A 25,149-nucleotide genomic window follows, 5' to 3' on the forward strand; every position below is an offset into this window, starting at 1 on the left:
TGTTGTCTCCAGTGACAGGACAAGGGCTAATGGACATAAGTTGGAACACAAAAAGTTCCACTTAAACACAAGGAAAAACTTCTTTGCTGTTGAGGTGAGGGAGCCCTGGCCCAGGCTGCCAAGGAAGGGTGTGGAGGCTCCTTCTTGGGAGGTTTCCAAACCTACCTGGACACGTTCCTGTGTGACCCGATCAAGGGGAACCTGCTTTAGCAGGGGATTGGACTGGATGAGCTCTAGAGGTCCTTTCCAACCCCGACCATTCTATGATCCTGTGATTCTAATTTACATGCTGACTGGTCCCAAGGCAGCAGGGAATCAGAGCAGAGCCATTACAATCCCTATCACAGTAAAATCATATCCCATTGTCTGCAACCTGCTCCTTCCCTCACCACGGGTGTATTTGCAACTGAGCATCACAAAAGGGAACCCCAGGCTACTTTTCACATTTGCAGAACAGGCCACGGCTATGTGTGCATTTCTGTGCAGCACCTGACAGATTTCAAACACATCTGTTTACAACCAACACAGCTATAAAACACAGCACAAAACTGCAAAACAGAGAAGAGCACGAAATAGCATAAAAGGGAGCTGGAAATGCCTCAGGGATACCAGGTAACACCCTGTAGCAAAGGGGCCTATGTGCTGGTGAGCTGCTTCCAACACCAAAACTAAAGTCTGGCCACAGTCACTGGAAAGTGAAAGAGCTGCACATCCCACTGAATGAGACGCATAGAGACTGGCCAGCCAAGCACCATCAATCAGACCTGTAAGGAATGCCTTAAGGTGTTCATCAAGGCATCTTTGCCTCTCTCACATCCCATTTCCTTACCTTGGCTTTTGTTTCTTGTGTTTCTATATGGACCAGTCGGGATGTGACAGAAGAGACTCGTTTAGAGGTGGAAGCAGAGCTGGAGGATTTTTTCGAAGGGATTGTGCTAGCAGAGGTGTGTCGGTGGGGGGGGATGGAGGGTCTGGAGCCTGGGGCTTTGGCAGTGGAAGGTGAGCATTTCTTAAACACAGAAACGAAATAAAATCGGAACAAAACCCAAAAATCAGTATGGGAGGGAAACAAAAGAGGTTCACTGACATGAAATAGGATTAGAAGGTGCAATAAAGAACTGGGTGTGGGACAGGTGATGGCTGGTACTGCCCTCTCCCTGCAGCACAGAGCTGGGCAAGAGCTGTGGGGTCCAGGGCACTGTTGGGGTCCTGCAGCTGCACTGTCAACTATGGGATACCTCAGCTCTATTCCTCCCACAAAGTGCAGCAGTACCCAAGCCCCTCTCTGGGGAAAGAGTTACCTCTCCACACCAGTGGCACGATTTACCATCTGAACTGCTCTAGTCACTTCCCGAACTCTCTCTGTGCTCCACTGGCCAAGATGCTGCAGGTACAGCCCCATCAACACCAGCATTTCTGGGAGATGCAGGTAACTGCTCTCAGGTCTCAACTCCATCATAGTAAGGGTGAGGGAGCCCTGGCACAGGCTGCCCAGGGAGGGTGTGGAGTCTCCCTCTCTGAAAGTTTCCAAAACCCACCTGGACATGTTCCTGTGTGACATGATTGAGAGGAACCTGCTTTAGTAGGGAGTTGGGTTGGATGATCTCTAGAGGTCCCTTCCAACCCCCATCATTCTATGATTTTATGATCACTGTTTTTTATCTAGACAACTGCTTGGCATCATGTCAAATACTTTGCCTGATACAACCCTGCCAAGACTCTCTAGAGAAAGACATGATTTCACATTGTTTGAAAATAATTATATTGCTCACCTTTAATTCTTCACTCACTAAACTGTCCATCAGCTTGTCCGTTATCTTGCCCAGGCACTAGCCATGCTAATGGCAAGCTGAACTAAAGTTCCTCCAGACTAGCAGTAGAATTTACCCACTACTAAACTCTGTTCCTCATGGCATCTGCAAGACCTAGATTACTCAATTTTTTCATTACATAACTTGCTCTTTTCACTGCTGCTTGTCCCTAGTGCAGCCCAGGGAAGTTTTCAGTTTGCTTTTGCAGTCATTTTCCTCAGAAAAGCCAGCTGTCTGCTTTCTGGTCTCAGGCTGAGGAAATTATTTCTCTAACCACCCACCCAATCCCATGAGCCACATGTCTGTTTTAGATTTGGTTTGCTTCCTCACCCTCAAAGATCGCCATGGATTGCACCATTCAAACCCGAGTGAGAGATGGAAAAATAAAAACACTCTTGAAAGACAGACAGAAGAATGGGAGATAATGGCAAGGTTTCCTAAGGGGCACAACTGCAGTCCAGGAGAGCAAGAGAGGGAGTCAGGAACATGCACAACACTTTGTGGGTTGGTGTCACCTCTGGTTTCATTTTTTAGCTTACCTTTGGTTTCTTTTCCTCAGCTTCAGTACCTTCCTTATCTTTGCTGTCAATACAACCTGAAAAATGGAAACACACACAGTTACACTTCTTGGGACAGGTCAGTAAATTTCACAGAGATGACAGTGCCTGTGCTACAGCAACATGCATACTGGGTGGGTGTTCCATGTTCCTGCTCTCCTTTAAATACTATTAGAAATATTACAAAGTCACTTATTTCTTGCAGAACTACTTCTACGTCATAAACATGTTATTTCTGGAACAGTTCTGTGCACAGTCAACAGTGCATTAGTCATCACTGGAGCATCAAAAACACATCACAATGTCTGTATGAGACCATTTTGCCCAGATTTGCACCAAATACCAACAGCATCTGAGTTCCAGTATGGGACAGAACAGTCCTCTTCAACCCTAAATGTGAGTCTCCCTCTCTAAAATACCCATATTTGTTCTATCAATCACATAAATAAAAACTGAAGATTGAAGGGTCAAGTCTACAGTGACCATATTTCAGAGTTTTGTCTCATCATAGTCTACAAGCACAACAGACTGCAGTGTAGCTAATTAGGAGATAAGAAACAGGGAGGAAATCATGTTTGTACTATAAGGCACTCATAACAAAGCTGCTTTTCCCCATCTTCAGCTAATTCCTCCCTAACCTGGGAGGAAAAGCTGCTGATAGTCTTCCAAGTGTTTTGGAAATTTGTCCTGGGAGGTCAGTCCTTTCATGTTGTTAGTCCAGCACTGACCCATCCCAGTAGCCACTGCCAGAGCTGCTGGATGCACTACCCTTTCTAAATTCAGTTAAACTGTAGACTGGAGATGAACAACCACACAGTATCTGTCTTTAAAGGAAAAGACCACTAAATAATAAAAGAAATTCCTGCTACTGAATCAGAAATGAGATGACTGAGCAATGCATCTCCCCAACACACCATTGTTTCCAGACTCCCAGGTGAGCAACAGCAAGCCATGTCAATGCCCTGCAGCACGTGTGAGCAGCTTCTCACAGCCTTATTCCATAGTGAACAATGAGAAATATGCTATGAGCTTTAATTCCAATGAAAAAAGCTGCATCAACAATTCCTCCATGAACCCTGTGCAGCAAAAAGCATGCACTCTCTGCCACAAACCAAAGCAGCATTTCCAGGCTAATAGAAGAGGCCAAGCCAGTTTTGGGGATGCAGCACTGGGGTGATGAAAGGCAGAGCTTCCTCCAAGCCAGGTCCTGGGCAGGCAGAGTTGAGGTACAACATGGTGAGACATCATTGGGTTTTAATATGTGTCCTGTTGTCCCAGCTTATTAACACAACTCTGCAAAATCTGCAGTTGACCACTGAGCAGGGCCCTAGTAACATCTATCTTACCCCCTGGAGGAATGGTGGGAAATAGTTCTTGGAGAAAGAAAAGGTCTAAGAGTTCCTCTGTTGACAGGGATGCTTGTGCATTCGGTGGTGAACCCAGACCTTCACCTAAGACAGCTAAGACTGCGAATGTTGTGTGAATACAGCAGCTCCAGGCTCTGGCTGCCCTCCCAGTCCAGCCCAGCCTACAGACACACACACTGTTAGATGCACCCAAGAGCCAGACCTCCACATGCACAGGCTGCTCCCACAGAACATCCCAAATACAGTCATCACGTCAGACTACTCAGGGACACACCATCCAGAACTGGGATGGGAGCAGGATGCTTTGTAAGAGCATCAGACATGCCCTGCACCAGGTCCAGCTGGCTGCAGACCTTACTTCCAACAGCAGTCACTAGTAGGTATTTAAGAGAAACAGGACCAATGCTTGGCCATTTCTATGGCAAGACCTGCCATCTCACTTGTCTTTTTCCTCCTTCTGCCTCTTTATGAAAGCCAATACAAAGAGTAACTGGACCAGACAGTGGACACATATAAAACCAGATGGCATGTGTCTTGCTGGAACAAGTCGCAGCATGCACCGAGTTGGCTCCACTTCAAAATGACAGAACAGCATCCATCCAGTCTTCATCTTCTCTGGGAAGGTGTCAGGTGTGAGTTAAGGGGCCCATCCCACAGATCAAAGGAAATCAAAACAAAAAAACAGGTGAACAAAGCATGATTGGGGACACACCAGCACCATGCAAGGGACGTCAAACCAAAGGGGAAGGGTCTGGCAAGTCTGCTAGAACATCCAGGATTGAACTAAACAGGGAAGGGGAAGGAGGGAGGGAAGGAGGGAGAGGCATTGGCACCTTGTAGATCAGTTCAGAGCAAAGGTCCAGGCCATTTCCCAAGCAGCAGGATTCGAGAGGCAGCAGCAAGCAGAAGTAACTGGTTCAGGCAACCTTGTCATGAACAAGTCACTAGCAATGTGAGAGTTGAGCAAGGAAGAACCTCATGGGGTTCAACAAGGACAAGTGCAGAGTCCTGCATCTGGGGAGGAACAACCCCATGCACCAGTACAGGCTGGGGGTGACCTGCTGGAGAGCAGCTCTGCAGAGAGATAACTGGGAGTGCTGGCTGATAATAAACTGAACATGAGCCAGCAATGTGCCCTTGTGGCCAAGAAGGCCAATGGCATTCTGGGGGGCATCAAGAAGAGTATGGGCAGCAGGTCGAGGAAGGTTCTGCTCCCCCTCTACTCTGCCCTGGTGAGGCCTCATCTTGAGTACTGTGTTCAGTTCTGGGCTCCCCAGCTCAAGAGGGACAGAGAACTGCTGGAGAGAGGCCAGCACAGAGCTACCAAGATGATCAGGGGACTGGAACATCTCTCTGATGAGGAAAGGCTGTGGGAACTGGGGCTATTTAGTCTGGAGGAGATTGAGGCGGGATCTCATTAATATTTACAAATATCTAAAGGATGGGTGTCAGGAGGTTGGGGCATCCCTTTTTTCTATGGTATCTAGCAACAGGACAAGGGGTAATGGGATGAAGGTGGAACACAAAAAGTTCCATTTAAACACAAGAAAAAACTATTTCACCATGAGAGTGACGGAGCAGTGGCACAGGCTGCCCAGGGAGGGTGTGGAGTCTCCTTCCTTGGAGGTCTTCAGAACTCACCTGGACGCATTCCTGTGTGACCTGATCTAAGTGAACCTGCTTCTGCAGGGGAGTTGGACTAGGTGATCTCTAAAGGTCCCTTCCAATCCCTACCATTCTATGATTCTATGATTCCATGAATGTGAGCTCAGGGCAGGCAAAAGGTGCACAAACCTTTTAGGAGAGGGACACAACTGACAGCCTTATCTGCAACATGGGCACAAGGTTTCTTCTTGGGTGTCTGGTGCTCTCCTGTATCTGGCACAGTCTCCTTTAAAGGAGCATCTTTGTTTTCTACATCGTCTTTTAACTCAATGGTGAGTTTGACTGTTTCTAGCAATAGTCCAGAATCTTCTCTCTTTCCAGGCTCTGCTTCTTTTGGGGAGACAATTTCAGAAGGCTCTGATGGTGGCATCTCTGTCTTCTTCCCTGCCCAGTGGTTATCTCCTCTCCTCTTGATCCTCTTCTGCTTTATGTGATTCATCAACAGGAGTGTCTCTCTTGGGATGTCTCTGAGGGTATCTTTGGCTTTGCTTTCTTTGAAGGCGTTTCTCTCAAGAGCTTCCTTAGCTGTTCCTGGGCACAAGTTCATTTCAGGTCCTGGTGAAGCATGCTGTTCCACCAAGGAAAGCAAATCCTGTTCAGAAGTTTCATTGATATCACAGTCTTCATCTCTTTCCTGTCCAATGGCATCTTCGTTTAATGGAGTTCTGATACATAAAGGAGATGGTCCATCTTTTGTATGGGTGTTATCATCTGTGCCACCTGCTCCTGCCAACTCCTCTGTGTGCACATCACAACATAGATTTGTTCCCAGCACTGGATCCATACTAATGCTTTCTCTGCCTTGATGATCCAACTCATTGTTGTCTTCAGATGGTCTGGAGTCTTGGTACATATCATGGGGTATTGGGATAGTGACCTCGATTCTGATGGGAGCTGCTGTTGTAGCCTTTGTTTAATGTGACAGAAGAGGCTGCTGAAGAAGTGTCCTGGTTTGGGCTAGGATAGAGTTAACTTTGATGAGGAAGTAGGAAGGGGCACAGCATGGGCAGCTGACCTGGGCTGGCCAACAGGTATTCGATACCATACTGACATCATGCTCAGTACATATAGGCAGGGAGCTAGTCGGGGGCGGGGCTGCGGGAGCAGAGGCAGGGCTGCCGGTCGGAAGGGGTCGCGTCGGTCCCGGGTGGTGAGCAGCCGCAGCACGCGCCATTCCTTTTGTATATCCCCCTCATTTACTGTTAAAACTGTTCTTTTTTTTCCCTGAACCTGTTCATTCTTATTGTTGTTCTATTAAACCGCTCTTATTTCAACCTACGCGGGTTTTCCCCCTTTTTCTCTGGTTCCCCTCCCCGCTCCGCCGGAAGGGGAAGGAGTGAGCGAGCACCCTCGTGGCTCTGTTCTCGGCTGGGCAAAACCACGACAAGAAGCTCTGTTACCTGCTTTGTGAGCTGTATTTCACTTTTTATTGCATCTCCAGCATACTCCTGAGGGCCAGGCTGTGGCTTTGGAGAGCTTGGCTCCCCTGGGGTGGAAGATGCTGGGTATGAAGCATGGGCAAGCAATTAGCACAGGCATATCAAATAGGTACTCAGTCATGTAGTGCTCAAGAGAGACTAAGGATTTCTACCATCAATCTAGAGGATAAAAGCAAGTCCCACACTGTCCCATTGAACAGACAACTCACTTCTACAATGGCTTTTACTTTTAAAGAAACTCTGATTCCTGTGGGAATCAGGAATAGTGACAGTCACAGCACATGAGAGATCAGACACCCCCCCTGGACCCGGTCCCAGAGACGGCTGGGGTGTCCAGCCACTGAATCTGCTGTGCCCGTGCTCTATCAGCTGGTTTAACTATGGAGGTTTTTAGAAGCCAAGAACATACCCATTTTCTAACCTAACAGCACCACTGGACCACCAATTTGCTGGCCAGTGATCACCTCTTCTTGCTTTAAGGGCCTGAACACCCTCCTCTCCTTCATGGGCTTACAAAACCCCTACTGTTTTCTCCTTCCTTGCAGGAGATGTTCATGCAGACATGGTACCAGTTACCTCCTGTCAGAGTTCAAACTCTGATCATTTTTATTGCTAATGAGCTTGGGGAAGAGCACTCCTATGTCTCATTTCTTATTGCTGTGTATTTCAACAGCCAGTGGAGCAGATAGCCTTGGTGAAAAGGACTATAAGTAAAAATGTGGCTGTAATCACATTCTAATCAGAGGTCCAGTGCTGCTGCCACCATTTCGGCAGAGTAGTGAGTGTGACATTTAAAAACTTAAGCTTAAGGTCACAAAGACACAGATGTCTGTTCTACTGCTGATCTCATGCATGACACAGACCTTTACAATTTAACCCAACAGTTGCTGTATTAAGACATATATTCTAGTTGAGCTGGAGCTTTTCCATGAAAAAATCATTCAACTGAAGGAAAGATGCACTGAGCAATAGAGAATTCACCCTGAACACAGGTAAATCACTTTAAAGGAAACTGCCCTAGTAAGAATGTGCATATTATACTATGAATTTGTCCAGCTTCAAATACTCCTTGGTCTTTTTGAGCACTGAAGCCTAAATTAAAGAGTGTAGATTAGGTCACTTCAGTACTGACATTTCAACTGTGGGTTTGTTAGATTAACAAACAAGATCAAAATAAGAAAGAAATCAAGGCTGACTCGGTCTTTCATCAGTGTTCTCATTTTAAGAGAATTATAATGGCTAAGGGAAACTCCCACACAAAGACCTCTGAAATTGTGGTTTAAGAGAAATCTTAAATTGGCACCTATTGGTAAGTAGTATTTGAAATGTGACGTCAAGAAACACCTTTTATAACTGCAGGGATTTGAAGGGTGTTTCTGCAGTAGCCAGCACCCACTTGTTGGGGGTTCTGAGGCAAAATGTACAGCATAAGCTCAAGAGCTGGCAGACCACCAGCACAGCACAAACTGCGAATCAGAAGATGCTTCTCCACCTGTGGCTCCAAAAGCATTTTAACACGTTCCAACTTCCCTTTGCAAAGATCATTTTTTTTCAAATAAAGATAGCTAGTAACGAGACAGTCAAGACCCTCTATGTGCATCAACAACCACATTTTCCTATGAATCAAAGAGAACCATTAAAAGGAAGCAGAACACTGTTACAAGTTCACTTTCAGGGAAGTAACAATTCAGAGAACCCAGAAATGCCATCTGTAGGTTTGTCCTGGGTTGGTTAGGATAGAGTTCACTTTCTCAAGGTGCCATTGCCAGGCACAGGAACCGTGGCTGTTGCATCAGGCTCCGAGCGCTGAGTGGCTTTGTACACCCCTTTACTGCTGTCACAGCTGTTTCTTATCCCCTTGTGCTGGTCTACTAAACTGTCCTTATCTCAACCCAAGAGGTTTTTACCTTTTTCTTCTGATTCTATTCCACATCCCACCTAGGGATGGGAGAAGGGAGGGAGCGGCTGCATAGTTCTTTGTCCCAAGCTGAGCTTAAACCATGAGAAGGTTCCATCAGAGCTCCAGCTAGTTGTGTGTCCCCATATCTGACAGCTGAAAGACCTCAGGACAATACAGAAAGGTCTTATTAAAAATTTGTTGAGAAATAGCAGCTAGAACCAGACAGAAGAGAAAACCTTGACCCCCTCCTTCTAACAAACTTGATTTCTGTTTTGTAGTGGCACTACTATTTTAAATACAAAAGAGTTGCTAGTCCAAGAACCACTGGACCATCAAGCAAAGTTTTTATTTTAATTGCAGGATGCAGACTGCACATAACTGTGTTCATCTATGTGTGGAAACAAAGATGACCTGAATTCCACCCCAAGCTGAAAAGGCAAAGATCTATTTACTTCTTTAAAAGACATGGTAAATGCGCTAATGCAGCCATGAGGGGAAAAGACGCCACCCAAGCAACTGGAGCAGTTTCTAATGTACTGTGCAGAAAACTACCTTACAAAATGGGGTTTAACTAAGATTTTAAACCGTGCACCAAATTAGCTCTATGGTGTATTAGTGCTAGCAAGACCCATAAGTCTGCCCCACTGGGCATGGAATTAAGTTAATGGTTGCTTTGGGAAAATCCCATCCTGAAGTTTTTCATCAAGTCTGAACTGAGTCAGGAGAGGCTTTCCAGATAGCCAAGAGGTCCCTAGGTCATCTGAGCAGATGCATAGTAATGTTCTAAAAACACTCATTGCCCACCATGCCTGGCTTTGACAGTCACATTCTCTAAGACTAGTATGAGATAAAAACATGCTCAGTGTTAAAGTCAGGGCATCAGCAAGTAGGTCTGAGATATAATTTACATTAGAGAGACGTGGTAATGAAACAATTCACTTCCTGTATCACATGCAGGGCCCAAAACAGACTCTGGTCAATGCTGAGCAATTGCTCCTGGCTAACTGCATCATCTCAGCTCTGGTTATTACCTTTTCTGACCTGAAGGATGTCACGACAAATATGCACCAAGGCTTCAGCCATATGAGAGAGAAATTGGGTGCATGAAAAGCTGCACTTCCCCAAAATCATTACATTGGAACATTCAAAGCATGTATGACACTCCTCTGACAGGAACAGGGAGCACAATTGCTCATACAGTGCACAGCATTTGTGTTGCAGAAGAAAATTCCCAAGCCACTAGCAACCAGACTGTAGTGGGTCTGGGATGGTAGTGATTTTCCACAGCAGCTCTTGCAGTGCTGTGCTTACTGTTGGTATCAATATTATGACTACTGCTCACACAGCATCAGGGCTGTCCCTCCAGCATTCCTTCCCCCACCTTCACCAATAGCTGTGGGTGGGCACAATCTTGGGAGGGACCATGGCCAGAACAGCTGACCCAGGCTGACCAAGGAGATATTCCATACCATATGACATCAGCTCAGTAATATAAACTGGGGGAGAGGAGGAGGAAGGGGAGGCAAGATTCATTTCTGGCCTTCCAAAAGCAACCGCTACGCGTACCGCAGCCCTGCTTCTCGGGAGGTGGCCGGACATCGCTGCTGATGGGAAGTAGAGAGTAACAGCTTTATCTGCTTTTGCTTCGCTTCCCGCGCGCACAGCTTTGCTGTTTCTTTATTAAACTGCTTTTATCTCAACCCACGAGACTCCCATCTTATTTTCTCCCCTTCCCTGGCTTGCTGAGGAGGTGGGGGATAGAGCGGTGTGGTGGGCACCTGGCATCCAGCCAGGGTCAAACTACCACACAGACACACACGTGGGCAGCAATAACTGGACCCCAGCAACAAATGATTCAACAACCTTGAGTGGCATCTCCTGCAGCATGGTCCTCCAGGTTGGGAGTGGCTCCTACACCTGCATCTTCAGCTGGTCCCAGTTCAGAGAAAGAACAGGAAAAACATGACCAAAACAAGAATTAAGTTGAAGTACGTGTCCAGATAATTTATTCACCTCCTTGCCGATGCTGCCCATCAGCGCTGTGTGATGAGCAGGGCAGTATCAAAAAGGTGATCAACCCACACTGATGATGGAGCTAGGTAGATCTATTCAGACTGTGCTGTGCCAGACTGGAGGAGTGTTTCCCCAAGTTGCATATCCAGGGTGGCAGGTTAGTACAAGCTCCTTCAGTCAGAGGTGCAGAAAACAGGCTGTAAGGAGCAGGGAAATGTGCAGGTTTATACCCTCTATTCTCCCCCCACCCAGCATTTGTGTTACCAGCAGCACTCACGTGAATGTCTAACTCTTACCTGATCCCTACCTTCGTGGGGTCTACTACCTGGCTTATTGTAATGAACTCTGCTGAGGCTATTTGACACTACCAAATCTGAATCTGATGTAAATGTGACACTTCAGGAACACTGGTACATTAGAGAAGCACAACGCTCTCAGCAGCAATGAAAGTTTGTCTCTATCATAATGTTTTCAATTTATTACATGACTAGTTTCAAAATGGTTTAATCAATTATATTTGTATGTCATAGTGCCACAATCAAATGAGGACTTTCTCTGGTTTTCCCTATTTTTTTCCCCAAAGAGTGCAGGACACACTGCTGCTTCCTGGCTCCCTGGCACAGTCGGACTTTGAACCACACACTGCACATCCTTGCTAGCAGGTGAGCAACTCTGCATGTCAGCCGAGGGCTCTACCAGCAGCCTGGAGACTGAATGCAGGACAATTTGGCTGCCCAAGGGAGTGTGCTCCCTGTTTCAGTGTTCAGGCATTAACAGATGCTCATTTCTACCCAGTACCTTTCTCAGTTCCTGCCTGATGCTTCCAGGAAAAGCATGTGGCTACTGCACAGAGGACAAATACTTAATTTTCACATACAGAACTGACTGTCCCAGGAGCTCCTGCCCTCATGTACACACATAGTACTGCTGCAGCTCACTCCACTCTTCCTCTGCCTCTGAAAGACTCTCATCTTTCCCTGGAAAACCAGGCCCAGGTGCAGTGATTCCCAACAGAGCATTCAGGCTGAATTAGCCATTTCACTTCCTCTGCATTATCCTTAAACCACACCAGCAGCCCCAGAACTGCTGCAGTGGCCTGGCTTTCACCCGCCACTTTGTCATGGTTTAGCAAGGACCAGCTTTTGCTTGGTAACAGGGGGAGAGGGCTGCAGGGTAGGCCCGGTAAAGAGTTCTTGGACTTTCCCCTGGCTCTGAGGTTCAAACCCATCTCCAGCCCAGCTGAGCCGATCTGGTGCTTCTGCCAGCATTATTTAAGGACAGGAATTTGAAGTATGTAGAGGGAGATGGAAGGGAAGAGCAAGATGGAGGTGACCATGTGGACCCTGCAGTCAGGAAAGGACAGAGTGATGCTGGAGCAGAGACACCCTTGCAGCCCGTGATGAGAAGCAGAGACCCCCTGGCAGAGGGGGCGAGAGCTGGAGATTCCGGGTCAGAGGGAGCAAGCAGTTTAGACCCCAGCCCGGAGAAGATGAATTGGAGTTGCAGTGCCCCGGTGGAGTGGCCTGTGCAGGGCTGCCCGGTGTGTGGGAGCCCCTGAGCTGGAGCAGGGCAGGGCTGGCGAGGAGCACTTCTCAGGACTGAGATAAGTGACAAGAGACATCAGGAAAGGACTGACTGCACCCCCTCCCCTTCCCTGTCCCCTGCACTGCTTATAGGGGGGGAGGCAATGATATTGGGCTCAGGGTTCTGAGCCTGGGAGGGGACAAGGGGTGGGGGAAGGGTGATTTTGAAGAGTTGGTTGCACTTCCATCATTTGCCTTACTCTGTATTATTTTTCTGTTGGATATTTGTTATGTTTTAGTTTGAAGCAGGTTAAATTAAGTTTCATTTTCTTCCCCAAGTTGAGTAGCCTGGTCTGTTTTGTCTGGGATCATAAGCAGCAATTAAGCCCTCCCTGCCCTTTGGGAGTTCCAGGGTCTGTGGTACTTGAGTGGTCCTAAATCAGGACACACTTCAAAGACAACCACATGGGCTGGGCTGAGAAAGAGCACCAGTGATACAAGCAGAGAGGTCCTGTCGTGAGTGCCTCACCTTGCCAGCAAAGTGGAGCTGCTGGCAGAGATGCCCAGGAGCTGCAGGTAAGCATCTAGCCTGCAGATGAGAGGTAAAGACACCACAGACATACTAGATAAGAAAGATTGTCAGCTGTGGAGCTGAGACAGAGAGAAAGCTGCAAATTTCCCCCAGGATGGGGAAGGCAAGAGGACAACTATAAGCTAGGAATAATTTCTGCGAGCCATGGAGAAGGAAACACGCATCAGGAGCAAAGCATGCCTGTGAGAGGTTTTGCAGTGTTATTTTTAAGCAGTAATCAGTCAAGCTCTCTGCTCTGTCTGCATCAAGAGATGAAACTGCACCTTGGTCTCCCTCACCTGTGGTTCCTTCTGGGATCTCCCCATGCTGTTCAACACCACCCTGATCCTCGTGGTCTCCTTCCTCCACTAAAGGTACTGTGGCATCTGAAAAACAACACAGCTTTCACATAGCTGTTGAGTGGCAAAACCCTGTGGAGGCCAGGACATGCCTGAAGAACTTTCTGCTTGGAAGAGCACCCGACTCCCTCCCTTGAGCCAGCATTTGTGAAGGGAGAGATTGAGCATGACAGAGCAAAGCCAGTATCACAGGGATACCATGAGCTGTCCCCTCTGTCACACAAACCACACATCTCCAGTGCACTCCTTATGCAGCTGAAGGCTTTAGCATAAACACTGTCTGAAAATGCACAGCTAAAGACAGCCACTCATTTGCATGCAATGCTATCTGCGTGGGGATATCACTAGTCTGGAGCAGGAAAGAACAGCTCCCATCAGATACCTTCATAAACAATCCAAGCACTGCAACTGCGTCACACTGTGCAGCTCTGAGGCAGACACCTGGCTCTGTCTACCAGAGGTATGTCTGCTTGTCATGACAGTCCTAATCCAACTGGGAAGAGGGACAATATCCCCTTCTGCACCAGCCAGGTGCAGAACTGATTTCTTGAGCCACATACAGAGAAACAGAGCCACTTTGTGGACGCTCAGTAAGCCCACACTTCCAGCAGGACAGGGCTGGTACTGGTCAGCATCTCTGTCCACCTTTCTTTTAGATAAATCTTGCAAATTAATGCCTTTAACTGAAGTCTCCAAGAGGCAGATACTTGGGATTAAAGCAGAAAGAGGAACACCAAAAGTGCAGTTAATTAAAATGGTGAAGCAATCTGTAGACCACTTCAGAATTGGATTCTTTCTACAAACATGGCATTCTGATAACACTCTGGAGCAGCACAGACATGTCCTGAGCCCTACCAATAAGACTTCTATGTCAACACAGTTTTGGTTTATATGTAGACTCTGCCCATCTCATCATTCCAGTACAAATCACGCTGTACTAACAAACATGTAAATACAGAAGGAGCAAAAAATGAGCTATGAGGTACATCTAACTGAAAAAGAACACAGAAACCAGGACATGCTTTCAGTATCTTGGGGAAGCACAATGATGCAAACCTCTGGCCCTGGGAACAAATGACATGGGACTGTTCCTTGCTGCACTGAGCTAATGTGACCATGCTGTCACTGTTTCAAAGTCTTCAGGAAACAAACTGCAAGCAACTTCCTGAACTATAATAAACACTTCACCTTCTCTTGCCTTCCAACTCACTCTCCACCTTTAAAGCTCATTATCTCATTCTGCAGAGTGGCAAACATCACTTGTGATGAGACTACTTAAGAGCAAGAATGCAGACACTCCTCCTGAGAAACCCCACCAGAACATGGCCCAGTGAGTCATTCAGCGAGGTTAACCACAACCCCACCTATCACAGTTTCAAAGCAGTAAGTCAAAGAGCTCCCACCTTCCATAGTTGGGGTGCTCTTAGCATCAGATGTTTCAGAAACAGGCTCATCTGATCCATCATCGACTGGTATCTGAAGGGGATAGCCTGGAAAACATTCAAATGCTTAGAACAACTCCTTAGCTACAAATTATGGCCTGTGTGTTATGAACTCAAATTGCCCAGATTCACAGTAATAAGAAACTATGATTGGAGAGTATAAAACACCTGAACTAATAAGCAATCAAAGCATGAAAATGCCAACCAAAAGCATAATAAAGATAAGCAAAATCCCAGGGAATCTGTGATGTGAGAAGCTGAGGCTACAAGTTGAGAGGAGCTATCAGACTGAAATGCATTACAGAATCCAGGATGAATGGATGCTATGGAGTCTCTCCAGGACTGAAGCAACCCATTTATCTGGTGTAAGGTGTGTCCAAAGAACCTCAAGGAAAGAAAATTAAGATGATGTTTATATGGAGCATAGCTGGAAGTGAGTCCCATCAGGTTTGCTGGAGTTACGTGGGGTTCTAAGCTCAAATGTGAAACATAGTGGAATGAAAGGAAAGGCTCCTTGAGAGATGCAGGTCAGAAATATGGGGCAATAGATTCTTGCATGGCCCCTGCTCCCAGAGCTGTTCAGTTCCCACCATCTCCCTGTGCAAATGAAAAAGCAGACAGTGAGCAGCATCCTCGAGCCAAGTCTCAAAATAAAAGTAGTGCTGTAATTTTATAGCAAACTAAGGAGTGAACACAGAAATACACATTTACAAAGCTGCAGCAACAGGATCATCACCAGTCTAGACACTAGGGGTTGTTCTGCTCTTGCTGGGCAATATCACATAGCAGCATTTTCTTACGACTATGAACATCAGAGCATTTTGTGGGCTATTCACTGTTCACTGGCTGCAGTCGGCTGATTGGCAGTAACCTTCCAGACACACGTACCATCTCCTCCTGGCTATCCTCAAGGACCCCTTGCACTCTGGCCCTGCTCTTCCCACTTAGGGCATTGTCTCAGCAGTGGGCAAGGCAGGTCCTTTATACCTCCTGGAGGTGCTCACCTGATGGGATGTGCTTCTCCTGGCCAGCTGCGTGATCCTTCATCATGGTGACGTCCTGATGCTGCTCCGCCATCTCTCAGCAAAGTTACCTGAAGAGGATAGTAAAAGCAAACATCTGTCAGGCAAAATCAGACACAGCACACCTTCATTTGGAGCCCATCTACTGCTCCACAAGACAATTTTGGTTTGTCAGTCAATTTCCAGGAGCACTAAACATCCTACTGGGAACAATAAGCCAAGAATAGACAACCATCTTTTCAGTCACTGTAAAAATATATCTGCTTGTTCTCTTTTCCTGATGAGCCCTGAAATCACACCATTGTGTTCGGAGAAGGTTACAGTTCAAGATGCATGTTACCTAGTGGGTTTCACACCAGTGCTGAAATACTCCCCAGAGCAGGACTATGTTTTGTCTGCAGCCATAATATGGAGGAGGACAGTGGGAAGGGAGTGCCAACATGGCAGACTGGGATCTAAAAGGGCTGTCCCAGAGAGATGCTGCGCTTCAGCAGAGCTGCACCAAGCCCTCAGTGCATCAGGTCACAGCAATTCAGACTGTGGAGGAGAGGAGAGGAGAGGAGAGGAGAGGAGAGGAGAGGAGAGGAGAGGAGAGGAGAGGAGAGGAGAGGAGAGGAGAGGAGAGGAGAGGAGAGGAGAGGAGAGCATTTTGTCACAGGTGATCATGGGGAGCAGCATGCTTAGTGCAGACATACTTCTGCTGTACACTCCGCACTCTGCATTTGCCAATTTAATCAGTCTCTCAATAGAAGTGCCTGCTGGTTGTGGAAGTGTCTTGCTTGGTTGTGAGTCTGAGAGGACAGTATAACAGCTGCTTTAACCCTGAATCCTTCTTGCAGTGCTCAGAAAGCCAATACTGTGGTGTAGAGCAGAGCACAGTAAATTGATCTGGACACTGGAATGGAAGTCGAAAGGTGCTAAAATGCAGTTATTTTTCTAAGGTGCATCTATCTGCAACAGGAAATGAAGGCACCAACAAACATCTGTTTACATTATCTGTTTCTGTGAAGCGGGGGCCATGTCTCTCCTTATTCTCCATGTTGGGTGGTCAGACATTGCTTTACTTGACTTCCTAAATAGCTGATATAATTACAGCCATTGGCAGTGATTAATAACCAGATATTAGTGTAATCATGTTTCCCATGACTGTCAGATGCAAACAACTGCAGCAATGAAGCTCAGGTTACCACCAGCAAGGTGGCAAACTCATGTGGGTTTGTTTGCTGGCAGTAAATTAACTGGATATATGGAACTAGGCACAAGAAACTCCAATGCTAGTAATCAGATCTCTCACCCAGCTTTTTTTAAGCCTTAGGAAGATGACTATGCAATTTAATTTCTACCTCAGACAGCTACAAATAAATTTGACTGAACTGTACTAAGTCAGTCTGAGATCTTGCCCTGAAAAGAAATCATCCATAAAAATGGAGGTATAAAATAGGAAATAAGTACTTTTTTTTTTGTCCCAAAAATGGCCCTAATTATTTGGACACATGGCTGCCCTTCTCCCAGAGCTCAAAGAATCATATTGACAATTATCCTGATATTATCTGGCCACTGATTGATATTATTCACACTGAAAAACTAAAATATCATGTTAACCTAGTATACAGGCCACAAAAGCAATGTGGGCATGAACATGAGTGTAAAATGACACACAAATGCATTGCTCTTGTGTGTTTGTGTGCGTGCACCTACAGCAGAGTGACATCTCTGCCACAAACACACACACACAGGACTGGGTACAGCAGTTTTCCCCATGTGCTGTCTGTTGGTAGGAAAATGTGGATGGAAGAAGCAGTTCCACACTCACAACTGGTGGTCCATAACAGTGCTCCCAGCCCAGCTCACTTCAGTTCACTAAACATCTACAGATATCAACATCTTTGCTTCTCAACTGCAGCCCCAGAGGCATTCCACTCACAAATCTGCTGTGCTGGATGTAAATGAGGCTTACTACTTCCTTATTCTGCCTCCTTTTCTCTCTTCCTCCCATTTGTTTTTTGGAGAAGAGCAATAAGTGTCTCCCCTAGTCTCCCTGGAAAGACATATTTAGTCCATTCTTGCCTCTGGACAAGAATTTCACAGAGCACCATCCAGAGAGGACTCCTAGCCTGACAACTAGTGAGCTCGCATACCTCACCAGAGGCTCATCTGCTGGCTCTGTGGACAGCATTCAACAGAGCCAAAGATCCTCCACTTTCCCTCTGATTAGAACATTTAGCATCTGCACAGCCCTTGGCAGAACGGCAGCATGCAGTGATTCAGCAAAGGCCAGGGGATCTGCCGTATGGTCTGAGGTGGGCACGGGGCGGAGCGAAAGGAGGTGTTAGTGCTAGCAGATATAAGTGCATGGTGCAAGCAATAAAGCTGGAACAAAGCATCATCCATACTGAGTATGCAGTGGTCTTGACCCCTCAGCAGTCGGTGAGCTGAGTGATCCGCTCGGGCGGCCTGGCAATGTTGCCAGTAACGGCAACATATGGTGACCCCGACGCACAGATGGAACAAGTGATTAAGGTACTCAAGGCGGTGGCGACTGAGGTGGGCGTGTGGGTTCACCGTGCATCCATGGCTGCTTGCATCCTATGGTTGCAGAGGCAGGGTATGTTACAGGCACCCACAGAATTATTAAGTGTCCAGAATTGGACAGCAGTAGAGGAGGAGATGCTGCAGGCTACTTTGGCGGGGACCAAGGGGATGGACCAGCATCTTAAAACGTGGGGGGAGATTAAGAGGACTCTGTCTAAGGCAGCACAGGCAAAACAGGTCTGGTTGACGGCGCAGGAAATTATCTGTTCAGGGAGGTGGCTGTGCGGTCGGGTGCACTGTCATTTCGGGCTCCAGGGGTCGCCCCCTTGTGGGGGAAGAGCCGGCTGTCGTTAGCGCAGTGCCGCGGGGCGGCCGTGTTACTGAGCGAGGTTGGGCAAGTCGGGCAGGGTCGGACGTTGCCACCGCCTCCGTGTGGAGGCCGGGCGGGTGCCAGGGGAGGAGAAATATCAGCTGCACCACTGGCCACCAAAGATGGCGCCTGGAGGAAGTGGGGGCGGGAGGAATGGGAGCCGGAAGACTGGGGGGGGGGGGGGGGGCAGTGCGGATACATGGGACCATCATTACCAAATTTGGAAGAATTGTCTGAAGAGGAGGAGGAGGAGACAGAGTACAGGGAGGATGTCAAGATGCATTTGATAGGCGAGCGTGATAGCATGCAGCCGCGAAGAGAAAAGGGGTTGGGCTATGCCGAGACGGTGCAGACAGGAGGGGGCAGCGGTAGGCTGGCAGCGTTACTGAGCCGACTACATGATTGCTAGTGCCGAGAAGGTAGTCCAGGAAACACAGTTGATTAAGGATGCAGCCGGGGGAGGGAGGCAACCGCTTACAGACTGGTATCTGATAGCAAAAAATTCCCTCTTGGAGTTAAATTTGAGCATGTACCAATAGCGATGCCAGTTCAAATGACCGATGGGGGCAGATATGAATGGGCTCCCCTAGAAACAAAGAAGGAGCTGCATGGGACCGTAAAGACACATGGACTTAGCAGTCCAGAGTCCCTGGTGCTACTGGAATGCGTCTTCCAGCAGCCTATGTTGCCGCATGATTGCACACAGTTAGCGAAGGCTATTCTATCGGGGCCCTTATTTTTGTTGTGGAAGGAAGGGTGGCGTGAAAATAGTCCACTATATGGATGATATCTTGTTGAGCTTGCCCACTGGCGGCAAGCTCCGCCAACTCCACCAGGAGGTTGTGGAGTTAGCTAAACATGGACTAATTATCAAACCTAGTAAGACCCAGTGGGGTAGTGGGATAAAATATTTAGGGACACTTATCACAAAAAGGCAAGTGAGAGTGCAGAAATTGTTGGTAATTGACCAGATAACTACACTACAACAGGCGTAACAGTTAGTGGGGACCCTACAGTAGCTGCGATCATTCGTACCGATCACCCAGGATGAGATGCAGATATTTTACCCACTTCTCAGAGGCAAGCCGGTAGCGCAAGCCCCAAGGATGCTACCTGACCACCAGAAAGCATTACTGGCAAACATTATCGACCATGTGCAGAGTCATGCCTTGACCAGATGGCAACCAGGCCAGCCATTGGTCGCCACTATCCATTTGATTCCACAAGGAGCGCACGGTTTCCTGGGGAAACTTGATGGTAGTCATCGTCTCACCATGCTGCAATGGATCTATCAGAGCCACAAAAAGGTGGCCACGCCATTTTGGACTCAAGTATGCATGGCCATGATTAGACGGATAAGACAGTGTGCACAGCAACTGTCAGGAATGGACCCAACTGTCCTTATGTTGCCTATTTCAGTTGCACAATGGAAAAAAATGTTTCAGATGTAGTGGGAGCTCCAAAATGCCTTAGCGGATTTTACCAGTCAGCTCTCTGGCCCGATAGAACACCTGCTGTTGCACTTGCTGCGGAACGTGCAGTGCACACCTGATGTGCAGTTGTCCACAGCGCTGGTGGAAGGCCCCACTGTCTTTACAGATGCCTCATCAAAGACCAACACAGTGGCAGTGGTGTGGAAACAGGGGGACAGATGGGAGAAAATCTTGCATACTGATGCCACAAAATCGGTGCAATATCTAGAGGCTAAGGCTGTCGCCCTTGCCCTGGAGACATAGCATTCAACGCCACTCAATATCGTCACTGACTCGAGATTCGTCGCTGAACTAGTTCGACAATGTGCACGAGCCATTTGTGCCTCCACTGGTATAGCAGACCTCATATTGAATGCTTTACAAACTCGTGCTGCCCCCTGCTCTATTGTACACATCAACAGTCACACCAATACTCCAGGGGCTCTCACCAAAGGTAACCAAAAGGCAGACGAAGCAGCGACGCATGTATGGCCTATCTCCACCCAAGAGGATTTCCCAGCGGCCAGACAGCTACACGCCTTTTTGCATTGTGGAGATCGGGCTCTACATCATCAGACCAAGATCCCTCTCCAAGTGGCAAAGCCGAGAGTTGCTGCTTGCTCTCAATGTGCTCTGGTGCCACCATGGGAAGCCGGAGTTAACCCTCGAGGGTTGCTCCCCAATCAGATCTGGCAAACAGATGTCACAATTTATGAGCCCTTTCGTCCCAACCATCACCTCCATGTCAGCATTGACACCTGCAGTGGTTACATACTAGCTATCCCCATGCGTCGAGCCACAGCGCACCACACAATCAGGCACTAGCTACAATGTACAGCCGTCCTAGGATGTCCCGAACAAATAAAAACTGACAATGGGCCTTGTTACACCTCCCATGTGACACAAGAATTCTGTCAAACCTGGCAGATTAAATTGGTGCATGGCATCCCTTACAACAGCCAGGGACAGGCAATCGTTGAACACGCTCATGCTACTCTTAAAGCACAGCTCAGCCGTCTTAGGGAGGGGAAGAGCATGGGACACAGAACTCCCCCTGACAGGCAACACGATATCTTAATGCGCTGTCTGTACGTCCTTAATCACTTTGTTCGAGGGTCAGGACCCATACTGGCACAAGCACACTTTAGGGAGCAAGAACCAGTAGCAATAGATAAATTACTGGCAGTCAAATTGCGGCAAATTGACTCTGGGGAGTGGGAGTCAGGACAGAGGCTTAGATGCTTGGGCCGACAGTGTGCTTGTGTGGAAAAGGAGGGAACACAGCAGTGGGTCCCAGCAAAACGAATACGGCCAGAAATAGGAGTCTAATGGTCTACTGAGTTTCTCTTGCAGGTTGATGTGTTCTTCGGAGTGCTCGCCGCGATGCAGATACAGCTGGGGTTACCCAACTACTGGTGAGATTGGGCGGCGGAGTGGAACATAACCAGCAACTGTTTATATCTTCCCGCAATTGGCTCAGCTGGCACGTGTGCTGGGCAGACACATTATGTATCAGCCCATGCCACAGGATGCTGGAGTCGTTGAGCTTAGGGAGGGGGAGATGTTGTAGGTGCCCAGAAGATCTCGGGCTGTGATGTGAGAGGTGGAGAGTACTGAAGAGGCGGGCACGGGGCGGAGCGAAAGGAGGTGCTTGTGTTAGCAGATATAAGTGCATGGCGCAAGCAATAAAGCTGGAACAAAGCATCATCCATACTGAGTATGCAGTGGTCTTGTCCCCTCAGCAGTTGGTGAGTTGAGTGATCCGTTCGGGCGGCCTGGCAATGTTGCCAGTAACGGCAACATGGTCACAGGGCTGACTGTCACCCTGCTTCCCTCTGACCTGCCAGGGCCAGGACTTTTCAGCACAAGGAAATGGATGGGTGTTCTTCAGAGAAGCTGATAGTCTTGCTCTCTGTCTGAGCTTTGCCAAAAGGCCTTTAACACACTGCTGCTCACAGCAGGGCAGAGACAGCCCCTGTTCCCAGAGCTCCATGTAGGGCAGGATTTAGCTGTCTCAGAGCCAGAGGACTGGAGATGGATTCAGGAGGATGTAGCCATTGATTTGTCAGAGACAAGAGAGGAAAAGCTGCCTTTCCTGTTACAAGGGGAAAAAAGCATGTACAAAAGCCACAAAGATCCATCAAAAAAAACATTTGATGGGACCTTGAGAGCACCTGAAATCTGGCTGTAGCTTATGAAATGTCACACATTCATTTGGACACTGATTTTGCCTGGTTTGTTATGGAGAGCAGAAGCATCTCCCAGCAGATGAAGCATAATGTCCTCCCACCATGTGCAGTGTGGCACAGAGGAGCAGAGTCACTTTGCGCCTGAGCCACTGTGTGCAGCAGGCAGTGGCAGGAGAGAATAAAACCTCCTCAAACTGGCCTGAGCCAAGGGACTCAAGGGAGGGGGATCCAGCTCCTGCATGGTTCTCACAGCATCTTGTTTTTTAGCCGAAGAAATGCCCACTCAACAGATATCTTTATTGCAAGAGCTGCCCCTCCTACAAGGCTCGGGAAGCATTTCCTAAAGCTTGCCCTCCGAGGCCTGGTAAGGCTTAGATTTAAACCCATTACAATAGGGCTGATGAAATTTCATCAGCACCAGATAAGCAAATAACATTAAGCATAGAAAGCAATTCAATGGGTAAATACGTGAGCCACCACCATCATTATCTCAAAGCTGCAAAGCTCACCCAGTAGAGTTTGAAATACACAGACTATACAATCATACGGTCCTATTCACCAGGAACATCATCTACAAAGACATTTTATGCTTCTCCAATGGATGCTGAGCTTCATTCTCTCCCTCTTTCTTTTTCATCCATTATAGATGTCAGCTAAAAACACTGCTCACTCAAAACCATACTGATGATGTACACAGTTTTAGGAAAGATCTGTCCAGTGGAAACCAAGAAGCAAAACTGAAATGTCTATACGCGACCTCTTCTTATTCTAGAGAGAAAGTCTCAGCTTTGCTTTGGATTTTAACTCAGGTAATAAATTCATTTGACTAAAGAGAATATAAGCCTTATTAAAGTTGCGTATTTTAGATTAAATTTCTTAAACAAAGATGGTCTGAAAAATGTGCATTTGAGAAACTGCTTTGAATGTTGATGTCGTGGTTTTGCCCAGCCGGAGCAAAGGGGAAGAAAACCGCGACTCCTCCCCCTCTCGAAGGAATGCGGAGGGGATCGGAGAGGTAGAAAAAAAAGTAAAAGAGCCCGCGTAAGTTGAAATAAGAACAGTTTACTGGGGAAAATTGAAGAGTAACAACTATAACAAAGACAAGGGGATATTACAAAGAAAACTGGTGAGTGATACAGTTGCTCACCACCCCGGACCCGACCTAAGCGACCGCTCCGGACCGGCGACCGAGAGCCCGCGCCCCCCGGAAGAGCTTCTTCCGGCCAGCCCCCACCTATACCCTGGGCATGACGGTTAGGATGGTATCGAATACCTGCTGGCCAGCCTGGGTCAGCTGTTCAGGCTGTGCCCTTTCCTGGTTCCTCACGGGAATTAACTCTATCCTGGCTCAAACCAGGACAGTTGAAAAAAGTCTATAATGACAATCTCATTTATTTTTCATTTCAAGTGGAGGAAAGGGAAATATCTCTTAGGGAAAAACAAAACATTAAGGGTAAAACATAATCTAAAACCTTGAAGCAATGGTTCAGTAATGAATAATTACAGTGAGGATAGTTGCGCAGAGATAAACTTTGGCAGCATGCTCTGCATGACAGATAAAGCACAAATCCTCCAAAGAATCTTATCCATTTTCAGCAGAACTATTCTTGTTAACCAGGGACACTATCTAAAAGCAACAGCCCATCCCATAATTAACAGCTCCTCGAAATCACACATTTTCCAAGCCTGAGGCCTGCCTTCTGAGAGAGGAGGTGTGCTGAGCAGCCACTCTGAGCTGTGTACAATGCATACCAGCAAGAAAGCAAGAGACAAAGTTTTTGTCCTCAGGACCAGGTGAAATGGCCTGATTTCTGGCCCCAGCCCACCAGTACCTCTGGTTTTCAGTCTATATGTGCAACCTAATTAGGGCTCTGAGCATAAATACAGTTTGTCCAAGAGGCATGTTTTAACTGGTGAGAGTTCAGCCATCTCCTGCCACCAAATGCAATTGCTTTGCCATTCACATCAGTGTTAAGATCACAGAATCATTATGGTTGGAAAAGACCTTTAGGATCATCAAGTCCAACCACTAATCTCACACTGCCAATCCCATCACTAAACTAAACCATATCCCTCAGCATCTCATCTATGCATCTTTTAAATATCTCCAGGGATGGTAACTCCACCACCTCCCTGAGCAGCCTGGGACAGTGCTTAATAATCTTCTTGGTGAAAAAGTTCTTCCTCATCTCCAATCTAAAGCTCCCCTGGCACAACTTGAGCCCATTTCCTCGTGTTCTCCATCACTGGAGAGATCAACCTCCACCTCACAACAACTCTTTTTCAGGTAGTTGGAGAGTGATCATGTCTCCCCTCAGCCTCCTCTTCTCTAGGCTAAATATCCCCAGCTTCCTAAGCCACTCCTCATAAGACTTGTTCTCCAGACCCTTCACCAGATGACGTGCAGGGTGGCAAATAGCATATTTCACTACCGAGCTTGGAGCTGCTTTCCCAATAATAAAGGACTACAAGCCATGGCCTCAAACCAGTGTAATCTGGAGAGGAGCAGATACTCCCAATTTGCTGTAACTGGGGTGGGCTGGAGGTGTCCACCACAGAGCAGAGGGAGCACAGGGTGGTTCATGGCATTCAGGCCACGGAGTGACTTCGGATACACTTCTCCACAACTCAGCCAGCTAAGCTCAACATTAAGCAACCAGAAGCAACTCTCAAGCATTTGAATAGCATTTCACTGCTGCACTGGGCCCCAGAACGGTCGCTGGAGGTGTGCTGTACAAAATGTTAGGGGCTAAAAGTCAAAATAGCAATTTACACCCCAAAGAGCCCACAGCATGCAGGACCACATATCCAGTAAGGAAAAGTCTTAAGTGAAATGATTCAAACCTGTAATAGCCACTGACAGCACTGAAGGCTAGGGCAAGAGGTAAAAGTTATTAGTCAGGTCAAGTTCCAAAGA

At 47.4% G+C, this 25,149-nt stretch overlaps 1 protein-coding gene across 21 annotated transcripts in view; it reads right to left on the reverse strand.

The window, feature by feature from the left end:
- The window catches only part of MAPT (microtubule associated protein tau), a 59,063-nt gene that overhangs the window by 16,123 nt on the left and 17,791 nt on the right, over positions 1 to 25,149 (reverse strand). For 11 of the 21 annotated variants that reach the window (XR_009820680.1, XR_009820681.1, XM_062016484.1 and 8 more), the window contains exons 2-7: positions 15,652 to 15,740; positions 14,609 to 14,695; positions 13,146 to 13,232; positions 10,603 to 10,668; positions 2,351 to 2,406; positions 830 to 1,009 (exon numbers count right to left, since the gene is read on the reverse strand). Coding sequence is in view for 19 of the 21 variants with exons in the window: in XM_062016484.1 (XP_061872468.1) it covers positions 830 to 1,009; positions 2,351 to 2,406; positions 10,603 to 10,668; positions 13,146 to 13,232; positions 14,609 to 14,695; positions 15,652 to 15,724 (549 nt within the window). In the remaining 2 variants the exon portion in view is untranslated. The remainder of the gene's footprint in view (positions 1 to 829; positions 1,010 to 2,350; positions 2,407 to 10,602; positions 10,669 to 13,145; positions 13,233 to 14,608; positions 14,696 to 15,651; positions 15,741 to 25,149) is intronic. The other 10 variants (XM_062016490.1, XM_062016492.1, XM_062016500.1 and 7 more) reach the window with 7 other exon arrangements.

The sequence above is a fragment of the Colius striatus genome, chromosome W, assembly GCF_028858725.1.
Source record: "Colius striatus isolate bColStr4 chromosome W, bColStr4.1.hap1, whole genome shotgun sequence".
Lineage (NCBI taxonomy): Eukaryota > Metazoa > Chordata > Aves > Coliiformes > Coliidae > Colius > Colius striatus.